The 16703-nt window shown below is 48.8% G+C and overlaps 1 protein-coding gene across 1 annotated transcript in view; it reads left to right on the forward strand.

Annotated features, from left to right (window-relative positions):
- The first annotated feature begins 513 nt into the window (after positions 1-513).
- B4GALNT3 (beta-1,4-N-acetyl-galactosaminyltransferase 3) overlaps positions 514-16703 on the forward strand; it is a 91901-nt gene continuing 75711 nt past the window's right edge. The window contains exon 1 of the mRNA XM_030834754.2: positions 514-682. Within this exon, the coding sequence (XP_030690614.1) occupies positions 514-682 (169 nt within the window). The remainder of the gene's footprint in view (positions 683-16703) is intronic.

The raw sequence follows: 16703 nt of genomic DNA on the forward strand, positions 1-16703 counted from the left end.
ACGCCCCAAGCCGCAGCCTCCCCAACACTACCCCCGCCCCGCGCCCCGCGTCTACAAAGCTTCGACCTCACTCGTGCTTGGGGAGCAGAGTGCAGATCATACCTGCCCCACGCACCCCCGGCTGGCGGAGGCGCCGGGTATTGACCAGCGAGGACCGAGCGGCCGTCCCCATCCCGGCTCCGCTCGGGGGCGGGGCCCACCTGTGCCGCGGGGGCAGGGCGGGCCCGGGGGCGGGGCAGGTGGGCGGCGGGCGGAGGCGCGGGAGGGGGCGGGGCGCGGGGCGGGGCGGGGCGGCGCACCTGGGTAGCCTCCTCGTGGGCACCCCGAGAGCGGGCGGCGAGCGAGGAGCGGTGGGGCGGCCGGCAGCAAGCCCGCGTCCGGACGTGGGCAGGAGCCGGCGGGGCCTCGGGAGGAGCATGAGCCGGCGCCCCGCGGCGGGGCGGCCTGGTCGGGCGGCCGGGGCGCGGCGCTGAGAGCCGGCCGGGGCCGGGCCGGGGCCAGGGGCTTAGGGCCATGGGGGGCCCCCGGGCCGCGCGGCTGCTGCTGCTGCTGCGCCCGGTCAAGCTGCTGCGGAGGCGCTTCCGGCTGCTGCTGCTGCTCGCCGTGGTGTCCGTGGGGCTCTGGACTCTTTATCTGGAATTGGCGGCGTCGGCCCAGGTCGGCGGGAACCCCCTGAACCGGAGTGAGTAGCGCCGGGGCCGCGGCAGGCGCGCAGCAGGGAGGGGGCAGGGCCGGCGGCTCCCGCCTCAGGGGGGACCCACCCCCCATTTGAGACCCGGTCTCCACCTCGCTGGGTCTCCAGGTGCCGGGCGCCCCGCGGGAGGGAAGCCGGGGGAGCCTCGGGGCCACCCCTGGCCGCACTCGGCTCGCAGACCCGGTACCAGAGAAACGCGTCGACGCGGGCTGAGGTCCGTGTCTGGGGCGCCTTCGGCCGCCTCCACCAGGCCGCTCGCTCCGGTCTGCGCGACCCAAACTTTGCTACCCGCCTTCTCCGTGGCTCGCTCCGTTTGCTCCCCTGCGGCGTTTTCGGGGGGGGGTCCTTTATTTTAACGATACCGTCGTGAGCCACTCGCCTCCCCCTCTTCCCACAGGCCACTCCCCTCCCAGCCCCTTCCTCTTCCTTCAAGTCTCCCACCTCCCTCGAGCGGTCCCCTCTCCTGGTCCTGGCCACCCTCCACCCCCAGCGGGTTGTCTGCAGCCCCCCTCGGGAACCCTGCGGAATGAGCTGAACCCCCATATCCTGCTCAGGGCAGCTCAGTGGACCGGGCAGTGGGTAGATTCCTGCTTCTCTTTTTCCACGGAGCCAGAGCCACTTAAAATTTCTGTCTCAGTTTCCTCCTAGGAAAACGGAGGGGATGCTCTCTTTCTCTTTTTACTTCAACAGGCATGCCTGTCCGAGGTGGTTTTCAGTTTACACTGACAGAGTGAAGTAAAACCTCCGAAGTGTCAGGCACTGTGTCAAAGGTCGCTGCAATAGTTGGAAAAAAGAGAAACTCCCAGAACTACTAGGTGCCCTTCCCAATCCTGAAGGGGGGAGGTTTATAATTCCAGACAACGTGTGGAATTACAAACATTCCCCCTTTCAGGAAAACTAAGGGACGACGGATGGAACTCTGGTGAGAAGATGCTCTAAGTTCTTGTGTCAGCTGTTCTGCCCAGGACTGGGTGTGGTGCTTTGCCTCCTCTTGTGGCCAAAGACAGGGAATTACTAGGGTCAGTAATTGAGCTGGTTCAGGACAGAGATGGGTATTTATGGCGGAACCTCTCACTCTGTGGCTGCTGAAATATTTCTGGCTGTGTGTTTGGAGACTGGCCTTCCATTCCTGGTTCTGACGCTAACTAGTTGGGAAATCCAGGCGCAAATGGCAGCTTCTCAGGTAGAAGGAGGGAGTTGGTCCCTTTCAATGTGAACACTACGATTGTGTGATCTCCCCGCCTGAGCATTTCCAGGGTCAGGGAGCCCAGCACACCACGAGGAAGGGACTTCCCAAGTCAGGTCCACAGGTCTCAAGTAGGAAGAGCTCTTCCTTCCGAAGACCAGTCTGCCTTCCCTCAGCTCCCCAGACCTTGCTCACTCCTCTGAAAGACAGAGCGTATCTACTCTTCCATACCACGGCCACTCAGAGGGTCCCCTGTGGAGGAGCCCAGGTGGAGTGTGGGTGGGTGGGAGGCCCCGGGAGGGATCTCCCTTCTCTCCTCCTTGGCCACCATCTTGTTAACCTGGTAGCCAGTGGAGTCCACTGCACAGATTGAAACCAGAGAGGAGAGACTTCCCTGGCGGTCCAGTGGTTAGGACTCCACGTTTCCACTGCAGGGGGCACGGGTTCCATGCGTGGTCAGGAAACTAAGATCCCGCATGCTGCGGCATGGCCACACCCAGAGAGCAGAGCAGTTGCTTTGTGACCCTGAAATGAATGGCCTCCCATCCGCCTCCCTCACCCCCCAGCACATACTTTTCCTTTACCCCAAGTGAACTTTCTCCTCAGAGACCGGAAGCAGTTTGCCATAATTATCATCTCACACCTGGCTCCCAACCTCTGTCTCCTATTGGCTGTCTCATCCTTAGCCATCAATTCCTGGGTCAGTTTCTTTTCCCTTCTAGATGCATCTTCACTTTCTGACTGGGTTTCCTTATTCTTTGTTTCCTTTTCCAAATGGACCCTTCTCCAGAAGAATGTTCTCAGCTTCCTAGTCCAGAACTGGCTTTCCGTTTCCCTAACTGTTGTTTTTAACGGGGGCCCAAGCCTGGGCACTGATGGATCCCTCGTACCTTCTTCTCAGCCTCCTAGAGCCCTGAAGCCCACCTGCTGGCAGGGTGGCTTGTCATGCCGGGCTGTCCCATCGTACTCTACTCTTTCCTTGATTTCCTTTTGGAATGAGATTTAGACAGTGGCTGTGCTTTCTGGCTCCTGGTCCCCCGTCCTTTGTTTTTAAGAAGCTCAGACGTCGTGCATCAAAGTCCTGTCTTGTCTTATAGGTCTTACTCCCAGCCATTCCTCTGGAGGGTGAGTGGGGAAGGAGGGATGAGAAAGCACAGCGGTAAGAAGAGGGTTGCTAGCCTTCCCTCGCGTACACCCTGGCATACAGCAGCAACCGGAGCCCCAGCCTGGTTCTGCTTCCCAGCAAGCCACCCTGCCTCTCTGTAGCAGCCCCTGCCAGCTCACTGCACCACCAGCCTTCCTGTCATCTGTAAGGCCAGCCTCCGTTACCAAGAACCTTTCATTTGCCTGTCCCTGTGTGACTGCCGCCCTGATCTGGTGCTGGGAGAAATGTATGGAGAGCTGGTAGTTACAAACTCCAGGGTGGTCAAGTAATGACAGGGAGCGCGCTTCCTGCTTCTTATGGAATAACCCCGTAGTTTGAGATGCGTGATATGCAGTTTGGGCTCCATCTGTAGAAAAAGATACAACCACATTTGGAGTAACTTCAGGGAGAAGCCACCGAAACTTCACGGATAGAAGAATGGGTCCCTTGGACAAAAGAATGAGAGCCGTTTACTCACTCACGCATTTATTTATTTATTATTATTTTTTATAAATTTATTTATTCATTTATTTAGTTTTGGCTGCGTTGGGTCTTTGTTGCTGCGTGTGGGCTTTCTCTAGTTGTGGTGCGCGGGCTTCTCATTGCGGTGGCTTCTCTTGCTGCAGAGCACGGGCTCTAGGTGCGCGGGCTTCATACTGACTCATTTAAACAAATATTTGTTTAGCACGTAGCTCGAGCAGGGCATTGTGCTCGGTCACTTAGATGTGGTGATGACTCTGTTATGGTTTCTGCCTCTCACAGCTTTCCCTCTAGGAGGGGAGTTCAGGTGCGTACATGAGAATGATCATAATAGGAGACAACCGTTAAGTTTTACAGAGGTAGAACCTACACGTTGCTGTGACACTTCTGGAAATGGGACACGGCTCTTTCAGCTAATATTTCATGGAAGTGGTGACATTTCAGGAGATCTTGAGGAGTTGGTAAGACTTTAGTGGATGCAGAAAGAGAAAGCTATTCCAGGCAGAGAGGGCAGCAGAAGCCAAGACCAATAGTCAAGGACAAGTTAGTGTTTGGAAATGTTGAGCGTCTGGGTTTGGTGAAGCAGAGGGTGTGAAGGAGGATAGGGGATGGTGCCACAGTATGAAAGACTGAAGAACAACCTCAAAGGGTGGTATTTATTCGTAGATAAGAGAAAGCAGTCGAAAGTTTTAGAATAAGGTGGTGTTGTAGAATGGATAGGGAAATAGTAAAACTGTTTAACCATACTGTACTTTGGTATGGATGGTGGTGCTGGGATGGGGCGGAAGGTTCCTTACTGTGGCTGGCATTAGTCTTTAGCTGCTGGGTCATGGAGCTCTCCTGAGGACAGGTCAGGGCTCTAGTGGGACATTCAGAGGGCCTGGGGCAGTCACTATATACCAACACGTTCATAAGTTCCAGTATTTTGAGAACTGGCACAGGTGTACCGGTATGTACTGGCTGAGAGCAACCCCGGGCCCAGACTATTATTATTGGAAGTTAAAGACCCCGTCCTGGCAGCTTTTAATGAGCTATACCCATTCGTTCAGACTGGATTAGCTACGTCCTGCCTGAGGGCAGAGGTCTGGACTAAAATGGTTTCTAGGTTCTTTGCTCTATAATTGACCTGCTGCTGAGACCAACTCAGTGCTGGAACCAAGCGATCACAGCTGGCCACAGAGCCAGGGCCAAATGGTGGTGCACACCAGCCTCTTTCCACATCTCACAAGGCTGGGTCTGCAATGTCCCCATTTAAGTGTCCAGTGTACCTGCTAAACCCCAAGGTGTTTCCAAGCCTGAAACTTATAACACATCTGTCCGGCTGGCCCCCGCGATTCCTAAGTGACTCCGAGTGGGCTGCGGTGGCATAGCCACAGATGTCAGGCGGGCCCTGTGGCTCCCGGGGTCGCCACAGACATTCCGATTTGGAAGGGAGACAAACCCTCCAGTGACAGAGGTAGCTCAGGGCAGAACGGTAATCTGAGACGCAGGCCAGGAGAGAGGGAAAAACAGATGAGACAGATGTGTGGGCAGAGCGGGAAGGCTGTGGCTTAGAGCTGAGCCTCAGAGCAGAGGCAAGTGTGGAGGGAAGCACAGCTGCTTCGTGGGCCCCTTGGGCCCGGGACCCTGTTGCATGTCGCCCCGGCTGGGCTGCCCCTCTTTCCCATGGAGCCTCTGGCTCCCTTTCCTCCGTCCTGCTTACCTCTCTTTATGCTGCCATTCTGGCCACCCGGCTGCTGCCTGGAACTTCAAGTCAGTAATCAATTCAGGGCAGATACTGGGCACTCAAATACCTTCTGGTTATGGACGGTAAGCTCTGAATTTCCAAGCACCTGATATTTTCACTGGCAGATACTTGGCTTATCAGTGATGGATCCAAGAATAGAACCTAGGAATTCTTGTTCCTTGTACCATAATACGTATAAACAGCGGTAGCCTTTACACACAAATGCGAAGGATAAGAATTAAGCCATCACTGCTTTTCCTATTAAAAGTGTGTTTCCTTTGGACCAGCGCCGTCTGCACCAGGACCACAGGGTGTGAGGACAGGGGCCCTCACCCAGGCTTGGCCTCTCCTTTCCTGGTCTCTCTAGTCCTTTCTGACGTGGCCGCAGAATCCCAGCAGCACAGCCGGCCCTGCTGTCCTGCTGTCACCCAGGGACCCTCGTGTGGGCTGAGGCCCCGATCTCCTGCTCGGTGGTGATTGGGCTGCCGGCGGCGCCTGTCCTGGGAGGTGTCCAGATGCCCCGCACGGTTCTGACTGCTTTGCAGCACGAGGCCTTTGAAGCAGCCACTTCTGTGCTGGCTTTAGGAGTAGCTGGCGGCGCGCTGCAGTAGTTTTCCAGGCCCCAGAGCCTGGGCTGGGCTTTATGGAGCGGAGCAGGGCAGCCGCCAGAGCAGAGTTTGCTTTGGAAGGGGGCCTGGAGGCTGTTCTTGCAGTTGGCCGCTGACTGTCTGCTTCTCTACCGAGTTGCACCGCTCTCAAATCCTACCTTTTAATTTCCACGAGCACGCTTCCTTCTGTCCGAGGATGATGAGGTCTCAGCTAGGCCAAGCATACGTCCTGAGCTTTCAGATAACCCTCCTTTGACCTTGTGATCCACAATTAATAGATTTATATGTTACCTGATATAAAAAGTACTACTGGAAGGGGTGAGAGTAGTTTGGATGGGGTATATATAAAGGGTCCCGGGCTGGATATGTTATACATTTGAGCAAAGCATGACGGATAGATTAAATTTTTACAGACTCTTAGGTTCCAACAAGCACTGCTTTCAGTGTTAGAAGTATCCATATATATTTTTTAATCTCTGTGATGTTTTAGTATGTAATTTACTTCTTATGCTAAACTTTAAAATTTTTTTACCATTGACCAACTTTTGTAGAAAATAAGCATGCAAATTGTCCATGTGGTCCCTTTTTTTTTTGTTTTACTTTTCATGGAAGTACCTTTTTTTGTTTGTTGGGTTTTTTTGTTTGGCTTGGTTTCTTTTTTTTGGCCGCCCCACGTGGCTTGTGGGATCTTAGTTCCCTGACTAGGGATCGAACCTGGGCCCCTGGCATTGAAAGCCCGGAATCCTAACCACTGGACCACCAGGAAATTCCCATGGGAGTATGTTATATGTACAGAAAAGTGCACATGTGAGGGTACAGCTTGATGAATCTCTACAAACTGAGCATACCGTTGTAACGAACACCCCGATGAAGAAACAGAACGGTACCAGCGATTCCTGTCACTACCATAAGCATAGATTAATAGAGTCTATTTCTATACTTTATGGAAATGGAATCACACAGTATGTGATTTATTTTAAAATAATATTTCTTTATGATTATGAAAACAACACATGTTCATTATACCAGATAATGGCTGTGTATCTGGACCACAGTAACCCCTATAAAATTACCTTTTTGTGCATGAGGCACCTAGTACAACTGATCCAATAACTTAAGGAGGGGCAAGACCCAGGACCTAAGTGCTATGAGATATAGCCCTGTGACATTCTCCAAGGATGGGATTGAGAGTCATTGCTTATCCTGTGTTTGCGAACCTTCCAGAAACGTTTCTTCTGGTCTTTATTTTTTTTCCCAGTTTTAGAGATATAATTGACATATCGAAGTGTACGACATATCGAAGTGTACGACATATCGAAGTGTACGACATATCGAAGTGTACGACATAATGATGTGATATTTGTATACATTGCAAAATGATCACCACAGTAAGTTTAGTTAACATCCATCATCTCACATAATTACAATTTTTTTTCTTGTGATGAGAACTTTTCTTCTGATCTTGATATTAGAACTAGCTCTGCTCTCTTGAGCAGTCCGTTTGTTTTCATTTTTATTGGCCATGTAAATTATATAACCACACAGGTTTCTCCCTTTGTGTTGGTTACTAGAAAGCTTTAGAATTCAGTTTTTGGTTCATTTGGAAAAAAGTGTAAAAGATTTTACGATTTGCACTTTGGTACCAATTTTATTCCTCTATCTTTTTCTTTCTTTCCCACAACTACTATTAGTTTATGTCATCTTATATTCTGTGGTACTTGCAAGCCGCTTTAACTTTTTCTGGACCAAATCAAGGCATAAAGAAATCAATAAAAGTGCTATGGTGTATATAAAAGTATGAAGAAGAAACTGACAGTCACCTATAATCCCACTACTCTGGCCTAGAGATTCTTGAAAAGAAAAAATAAAGTATAGGGGCTTCCCTGGTGGCGCAGTGGTTGAGAGTCCGCCTGCTGATGCAGGGGACATGGGTTCATGCCCCAGTCCGGGAAGATCCCACATGCCGTGGAGCGGCTGGGCCCGTGAGCCATGGCTGCTGAGCCTGCACGTCCGGAGCCTGTGCTCCGCAACGGGAGAGGCCACAGCGGTGAGAGGCCCGCGTACCGCAAAAAAAAATAAAATAAAATAAAGTATAATAGCTGTGATAACCAGATGCTGGATTCTGGAAAGAATTCTAGATTAAACACCCCCCCCCAAAACATGAATTATTATTTTCCTGATGTTTTTGTTTTTAGTCTATTTAGGTATTGAAAAATTGAATGACATTCAAAAATAAATTCTCACCTCCTTATGTGTGAAGTGGACATCAAAAGCTTGGAATTTACTGACATGCTGGGGCCTGAGCCACTGTCATTGGAAACAATGACATAAATGTAAGGAAAATTTAATAAAGCTTGGGGCACCCCTGACAATACTAATAAAACAACCGAGGGGACTGGCCAGGAAGGCCAGGAACCTCAAGTTTGTCCTTTGGGCTTCTAACCTCCCCCCAGGCCAGTGGGGGGACCAGGAGCGTGAAGAGCTGTGGCTTCTGGGTGTAGAAAGTCACGAACATGAGCCGTCCAGCCCCTTTACTAACAGATGAGAAAACAGGCCAGGGGAAGAGGTGTTAGCTGCCTCCTACCCATTTCTTCTCTTCTTTTAAACTGTGTTTTTGGGAATTCCCTGGTTAGGACTCGGCGCTTTCACTGCCAGGGCCCAGGTTCGATCCCTGGTTGGGGAACTAAGATCCCATAAGCCATTGCAGGTGGAATTGCGCTTTATGGCACCAAGGCCTGGGAAGAGGGCCCAAGGTGGGAAAAGGAGAAGGAAAGGTGGGGGTGGGAATAGAGGAATGATATTCCAGACAAACCATGGAGTTTATAGAGGCAGACCTGGGAGACACTGTGGGTTCAGTTCCAGACCTCCACAATAAAGGGAATATTGCAAGAGGGTCACACAAATGTTTTGGTTTCCCAGTGCATATAACAGTTATGTTTACACTATACTGTAGTCAATTAAGTGTGCAGTAGCATTATGTCTAAAAAAAAAAAATCTACATACCTTCATTCAAAAATACTTTATTGGGGGCTTCCCTGGTGGCGCAGTGATTGAGAGTCCGCCTGCCGATGCAGGGACACGGGTTCGTGCCCCGGTCCAGGAAGATCCCACATGCTTGCGTACCGCAAAAACAAACAAACAAACAAACAAACAAAAAAAACTTTATTGGTCGAATTCGGGGAGAAAACAATTTATTGGTTAAAAAAATGCTAACCATCATCTGAGCCTTCAGTGAGTCATAATCTTTTTGTAATAGTAACATCATTAAAAAAAGTAAGTAACATCAATGATCACAGATCACAGATCACCATAACAAAGAGAATAATAATGAAAAAATTTGAAATAGTGTGGGAATTACCAAAATGTGACACAGAGACACGAACTGAGCAAAGGCTGTTGGAAAAATGCTGCTGATAGACTTGCTCGACACTCAACGCAGGGTTGCCACAAACCTTCAATTTGTAAAAAATCCAGTATCTGAATTGGGCGATTGGTATTGACATGTATACACTGATGTGTATAAAATTGATGACTAATAAGAACCTGCTGTATAAAAAATAAATTAAAAAAGAAACTAATACTAAACTTTCGTATGGAAATATGTTAATGTAAATGTTTCAGACATTACAGGAAATTCTTAAAAATCTTAGGTATAATGGTATATGGTATAATGTTATAAGTCATAATGTTATAATGTTATAAGTTATAAGCCTGGTATAATGTTATAAGTCATAATTCTAGTTATTATTTTAAAATGCATGTTATATATTATTTTAAAATGCATGTTATAAAATGCATGTTTAAAATGCATGTTATAAGTCATAATTCTAGTTATTATTTTAAAATGCATATCTCGGAAATAACTAAATTTCTTTGTCAATTGCATTATTATGAACTTTCATCAAATCTTTAACCGTGGTCATTTTTAAGTCTTTAGTCATTTACAGACAGTTCTGGGTGTACTCTGGTGCTTTTGCAAAAATGTGCCTATAAAAGGGTTTCACCTTCAAGGAATTCATGGAAAAGACTCTGACAAGCACAGGTTTCTGATAACTGACTATACTGCCGAACTGAATGAATAAGCATTTTCTGAACTCTAATGGAAAACTGATGAGTTCATAAAAGTGCTAACAAAAGATCAAGATGAAAAAAAAAATTAATTACATGGGACTGAGTGAACTGGTGAGGATGATTATAATTTTTGTGACTTTCTGTTTGAATAAAAAAAAATCCAATATCTGCGAAGTGCAGTAAAGCCAGGAAATTGAGTGATGTGTAGTTTTCAGTTTTTTTTTTATTTTGCAAATCTTGAATGGCTGCAGAGGTGATTTATTTTAAAACTTAAGTAAGATGTTTATGGAGCATTTACTTTTTTGTGGGGGACTGAGTGGGATAAAAAGCATTGATGATCCCTGGAAAAACGTATGGAATTTAAAGACAGGGCAGGGTTCAAATCCAAGCTTTATGTCTCACCAGCTGCAGGACTTTGTATAAAGTACTTATTCCTTTTCAAGCCTCAGATGCTTCATCTGGGTAATGGGGTTATATGACCTCCCTGTGGAGCTTTTCTTATGATTCGATTCGATAAGATTTAGCTAGCCTTGCACATGTGAAGTGCCCGGTTAGATTGAACATAAGCCTAGCACATGTCAGGAGCTAGGAGAGAGTTGGCTCCCATCTCTTCCCCTTCAGAGTTTACAATCTGGTAAGAATTAGAAAAAGGCTGGCAGGCAGGAGTGTGGAGATGCATTCCTCAGCTGGCCCTCTTGCCACTGTCTCTCCAGCTTCTTGGCCCGTGACACAGCTGTGCCCGGTCCCTCTGCCGTCTCCAGGCCATCCACGCCCGCACCTGCCACCACACGCGCATTCTGCCACAAGACTCTTTTCCATCCTCCATCTTTCTGTCTGCACCCCAGACACAGATCTGCACTGATGGGGAGGGGTGGGTTAGAAGTCAAGGGTTTTGTGGAGAATGAGAGCCATTTGGCAACGGACCAGGGCACCAAAGTTCAGCAGTTGGGCAACGTAGCCTGTCACTCTACTGCGTGTCCCTGAGTATGCTCGGAGGACTTTCGGGTCTCAGAGGCAGGAACACTGGGCTTTATCTCTGTTTTAATCTAAGCTCTGAAGCTGATTTATCGCGGGTGCTTGCACAGGTCCTGTTTCTTTTGAGGGCTTCAGTTTCGCAGTCTTCCATTCAATGGGATGCTTGTTTCCGGGTCTGGTTTGGAGCCACTACCGTGTCACAAAGGGGCCACGGGGCCAGTCCATCTTTGGACTTTGGGCTCCGGTCTTTCAAGACTCAGTTGCCTGGAGGAGGGGTGGCAGTTATCCCAGCGCTTCTGGCTATTTGGCCCCCAAGGTCATCCCTGACAATGTGGCCTCCATTCAGGCAGTTGCTTCAAAGATTAAAGGCCTCTCTGCTGAGATCTTCTTACAAATCCCTTGATCCTCTCCTTTCCACCCTTCCTGCCAACCGGGGTCCAAATGGATGTGTGCAGGCCTGTGCACATGCACAGCCCCCTCGCCGGCCAGCTGATCTCTGGACCTCTCACCACCACCTCTTAGCCAAAGATTCGGGGCAGGGGGGTGCGGTGAGGACTTGGGAGGCTTGGAGGCTTCCCCAGGAGCCAGGCACAGAGTGTCGGGGTGAATTCTCAGTTCCTGGTTCTGCTTCTTTATTTCAGCTGAGCAGAGGGCTGGGAAAAGGGAGAGGCTGAGAGCGCATCTCAGGTGAACAACTTCCAGCAACAGAAGGCAGGCAAGCTGCATAGGCACAAAGAAGGGGTAGAAAATTAGGTAGGGACCTTGAGGCAGAGGCATCTGCCCCATTTTTTCTTTGGATTCAATGACTGTATTTTTCATATCTGTAAGTTTTACTTGGCTCTACTTCAGATTTGGTTCCTTTTTAAAAATTGTTCTGTTTTTAATACTCTAAAATTAATTTTGCCTAGTATGTTATCTAGAGCTGCACCAATGTTCACATCTTCATTTTTTGACTCCTGGAGATTGCCCTTACTTTATGGAGCCCGTAGCTATGTAAATAAGTTTGTCAAATTTTATGCAGCATTTCTTAGTGTTCTGCTGTATTTCCCCAAAAGAAGAGCTCTGGCTTGAAGTTTTTTATTTTTTATTTATTTTTTAACATCTTTATTGGAGTGTAATTGCTTTACAATGGTGTGTTAGTTTCTGCTTTATAATAAAGTGAATCAGCTATACATACACACATTATGGCTTCAGTTTTTAAGACCTCCTCCAGCTCCAAGATTCTGTTGTTATTGGGGTGTGTGTGTGTGTGTGTGTGTGTGTGCGCGCGCGCGCGCGCGTGCGTGTGCCTAAGCAAAGGCGGCTATTTGGAGGGGGTGTCTAGCATAAGCTAACTATAAGTTTAGGGAACTCAGATCCTGAGGGCAGAGGCTCCCACAGTGTGAAGGAGATGACATTGGACGGGTGGTTGTGACGTGATTGCAGAGTCTCGAGTGCCAGGATGCTCGCGTTTGGACTTGGTGGAGAGCAATATAGAATTTTTTTAATTTCTTTTTTTAATTGCAGTACAGTTGATGTACAATATTATATAAGTTACAGGTGTACGATATAATGATTCACAATTCTTTTAACTTTTTATTTCATATTGGAGTATAGTTGATTAACAATGTTGTATTAGTTTCAGGTGTACAACAAAGTGATTCACTTATACATATACATGTATCTGTTCTTTTTCCGGTTCTTTTCCCAGTTAGGTTGTTACAGAATATTGAGCAGAGTCCCCTGTGCTCCACAGTAGGTCCCTGTTGGTTATCCATTTCAAATATAGCCTTGTGTACATGTCAATCCCGAACTTCCTAACTATCCCTCCGCCCCACCTTTTCCCCTCTGGTATCTTAAGTCTGTTCTCTAAGTCTGTGAGTCTGTTGTGATTCACAGTTCTTAAAGGCTATACTCCATTCATAGTTATTATAAAATATTGACTGTATTCCCCGTGTTGTTCAATATATCATTGTAGCTGATTTTTTTTTTTTTCTTTGCGGTATGCGGGCCTCTTACCGTTGTGGCCTCTCCCGCTGCAGAGCACAGGCTCTGGACGCGCAGGCTCAGCGGCCATGGCTCATGGGCTCAGCCGCTCCGTGGCATGTGGGATCTTCCTGGACCGGGGCACGAACCCGTGTCCCCTGCATTGGCAAGCGGACTCTCAACCACTGTGCCACCGGGGAAGCCCCTGATTTTTATTATACATAGTAGTTCGTATCTGTTAACCCCCTACCCCTTTATTGCCCCTCCCCCCTTCCCTCTCCCAACAGGTAGCCACTAGGTTGTTCTCTTTATCTGGGAGTCTATTTCTTTTTTGTTATATTCACTAGTTTGTTGTATTGCAACATAGATTTTTGAAAGCAGGGATTTTATATGATGAAGGCAGTGTTTCTTATTTTCATCCATGGATTCATGCTTTAATTCTTCAGACACTTACTGGACACCTTTTTTTTCTTTTTTTTTAAAGCAGTTCTTTATTTATTTTAAAATTTATTCTATTTACTTTTTTCGGCTGTGTCGGGTCTTTAGTTGTGGCTTGCGGGGTCTTCGTTGCAGCACCTGGGCTTCTCTCTTGTTGTGGCGCACGGGCTCCAGAGAGCGTGGGCTCTGTAGTTCGCGGCACGCGGGCTCTTGTGTGAGGTGCGCCAGCTCAGTAGTTGTGGCACATGGGCTTAGTGGCTCCGCGGCATGTGGGATCCTAGTTCCCCGACCAGGGATCGAGCCCACTTCCCCTGCGTTTTAAGGCGGATTCTTTACCACTGAACCAGCAGGGAAGTCTGTGGACACCTTTTATGTCCTAGGAACAGTGATTATTGGCAGATGAAGCTGCTGGAGGTTCGTAAGATGGTTTGGCGACAGAGGCCACCTAGGTGGTCACTGCAATGACCTAAGGTATGGGCGATGAGTGCCTAGCTGAGGAGGGTGACAGGAAAGCTGAGACCTGTCAGAGAAACACATGACACTTTGGCAGTATTGTTGATGCAGAAGGTGATAGGATACTAAAGTTCTGAGCTTCACACGTGGCCCTCTGGCTACGCTCTGCCGTAATCATTTAAATTAAGGGCCGCCTTGCACACCCAGTATCTCAGAAGTGGTCTCTGGGGAAGAAAGTGCCTCTGTTTCTTCTTACACTTTCCTCTGGGACCTGGATGCCATGCTGGTCCTTCAAGAGAATACATACAAAGGGACAGGAGACAGACACTCATTCACCAAATACGTAGTGAGTGTGTGTACGTGCTAGGCAGTGTTGTAGGTATTAGGGATGGAGAAGGGAACCAGACATTTCAGGGCTCTGCTGTCATGGAGCTTACATTTCATGAGGACAAGACAGGTAATGAACACTTCAACCAAGAGATGAGAATTTCAGATGGCGGTGAGGTCTTGGGAGAGAATGAAACAGGTGATGGCACAAAGTTTTTGGACAAAGGGTGGGAGAATTGAGGCCGGGAGAGTGAGGGGCTCCCGAGGGTCAGTGCCACAAGCACCCCAGGAATTCAGAGGATGGGAGCTGGCAGAGTGGGGACGGGTGGACCAGGATCAGCGCTCGTTTTCAGGAAGGGTATCTTCCTGCCACCTCCCATAGTCCTGGAGCAGTGTCCTCCTTCCCCCTCCTTCTGGGGGGATAGGGTTGGCCTCACACTCTTGGTTTCCTGCTGGGAGTACCTGAGCCAGGGGCTCTGGCCAGGGGCTCTGTCTAGGCTTGGGGAGAAGTAATACAGTAAGTCCTCTACAAACGAACAAGTTCCGTAAGTCCGATTTGTTCCTAAGTCCAACAAAGTTAGCCTAGGTACCCAACTAACACAATCGGCTATATAGTGCTGTACTGTGATAGGTTTATAATACTTTTCACACAACTAATACATAAAAACAAATAAACCCCAAAATTAAAACATGTTTAATCTTACAGTACATTCCCTTGAAAGATACAGTAGTCCAGCACGACAGCTGGCACACAGGGGCTGGCATCGAGTGAACAGGCAGGAAGGGTTACTGACTGGAGGAGGGAGAGGAGGTGGGAGATGGTAGAGCTGAAGGGTCGCCAGCAACAGGAGACGGAGGAAGCTGCAATTTCACTCACACCTGACGTTGATGGACTGCACGTTTGTATCTTTGAAATTTCGCAACTTGAAGGTTCATACGTAGGGGACTTACTGTAACGTCTGTTTTTCCTTCATTGCAAACTTGGATCCCAAAACTGGGGTGTGGGGAGCACATCCTGTGGGCATCCCCGTTGGAATGAACCTCTGCCCCCCTCCCTCACTCTGCTTTTTTGTACTCCGTTAGGGTACTTCTCAGAGGCTGCCTTGCCTGGGTTATTTCTGTTTGTCTGTCTTCCCCCAGGAGATTGCATTTCTTGAGTGCCGGACCTGGGCACTTCCCCCTTGGTCTCCCTGGTGCAGAGATTTTTAACCTTTTGTGGCTTGTGTACCCTTGTAAGAATCTGATGAGGAAACTGGCGACCCTCTCCCCAGAAATTTGCCTCCCCCCTCATATTTTGCATAATATTCTGGGGAGGTGCACAGGCCCTTGACACCCCTCCGTGGATCCCTAGTTGAGAACTCTGCCTGAGTGCCTTGCCCGATACCTGCACATGGTAAATTCTCAGAGTTTGGTTGACTTGGGGACATCCTCCCAGTTAAATCCCTCTACACTAGTTGCGGTGGTGGGGAGGGGAACAAAGAGCGAGGAAGCAGTCCGGCTGCTAGGAGATGCAAAGGAGCGTGTATAAACTCTGGGAGTGACTATCCAGAGAGCAGTAGCTTCACCGTCGCTTCTCGCCATGGGGAGCCGGAGCTGGGGTCTCCTGTCCCTCGGGCTGGTCTTCCTCAAACTCTTCACCGCTGCTCTGCAGGCTCATGATACCCTTCTGCCTGCCGTTCACGCCCCTGCCCATCCTGTCGGCCTCATCCCTTTCCTGAAGCCTTCCTCGTTGCTTCTGTGCCAGCTGACCTCACCCTCTCTGGAACGTCTGTTGAACTATCTGAAACTCACAGCTGATATCTTCTTTGATGCCTCCTTCGTCTGGGTTGCTCTTGTGAACTCCAGCTTAGGTTGTCAGAGAAGCCAGAGGTGGCTCCCAAGTGTCCGGTCATGGTAGTTTGCTTCACCCTCCCCACGAGCACTCATGGAATTGATAGAATTCAACACTGATAGAATTCAGCCCGCACAGCCTTCGCTGGGCCTGCATTTCCCCTGTGTGGACACTGCCAGCCCTTCTGCCTTAACTTCTGAGGTTGCTGTGGTGTCCTCCACGCCACCTGCCAGTGTCTTTACTCTTCCCTTTCTCCCTCCCTCCCTCTCTTCCCTCCCTCCCTCTCTTCCCTCCCTCCCTTCCTTCCTTCCCTCCCTCCCTCCTTTCCCTCCTAGCTTGCTCAGAAGTCAGACTACCTGAGTTGAAATCTGTGAGCAGGTGACTAAGCATCGATGTGTCCTGGTTCCTTACCTATAAAATGGAATTATTAATAGTGGTACCTACCTCACTGGGTTTCATCATGACAATTAAGTGGAGTAACACATATAAAGTACTTAGAACAGTTCCTGGTACAGTTCCTGTTTAATAAATGTTAGCTATTATTATTATCACTTAATCAGCTTGTAAAGCCCCTTTGTCTCTCTTTTGATGGTTTTTTGGGGGCTTTCTCTCACATATCATAAAGAATCCTAGGATAGGAATGGAGCGCAGAGATTTTAAAATTCTGAGATGGAAAATACCTGCCTTTCTTATTCCAGGTCAGTGGCAGGCATCTCCAGTAGAACATGAAATTCTCTTCCTGAGCCCAGTTGCAGACTCAGAATTTTTCTCAACACAGCTCGCCGGGCTGTCGCTACAAGTCGAC

Source organism: Globicephala melas, chromosome 10, assembly GCF_963455315.2.
Source record: "Globicephala melas chromosome 10, mGloMel1.2, whole genome shotgun sequence".
Taxonomy (NCBI): domain Eukaryota; kingdom Metazoa; phylum Chordata; class Mammalia; order Artiodactyla; family Delphinidae; genus Globicephala; species Globicephala melas.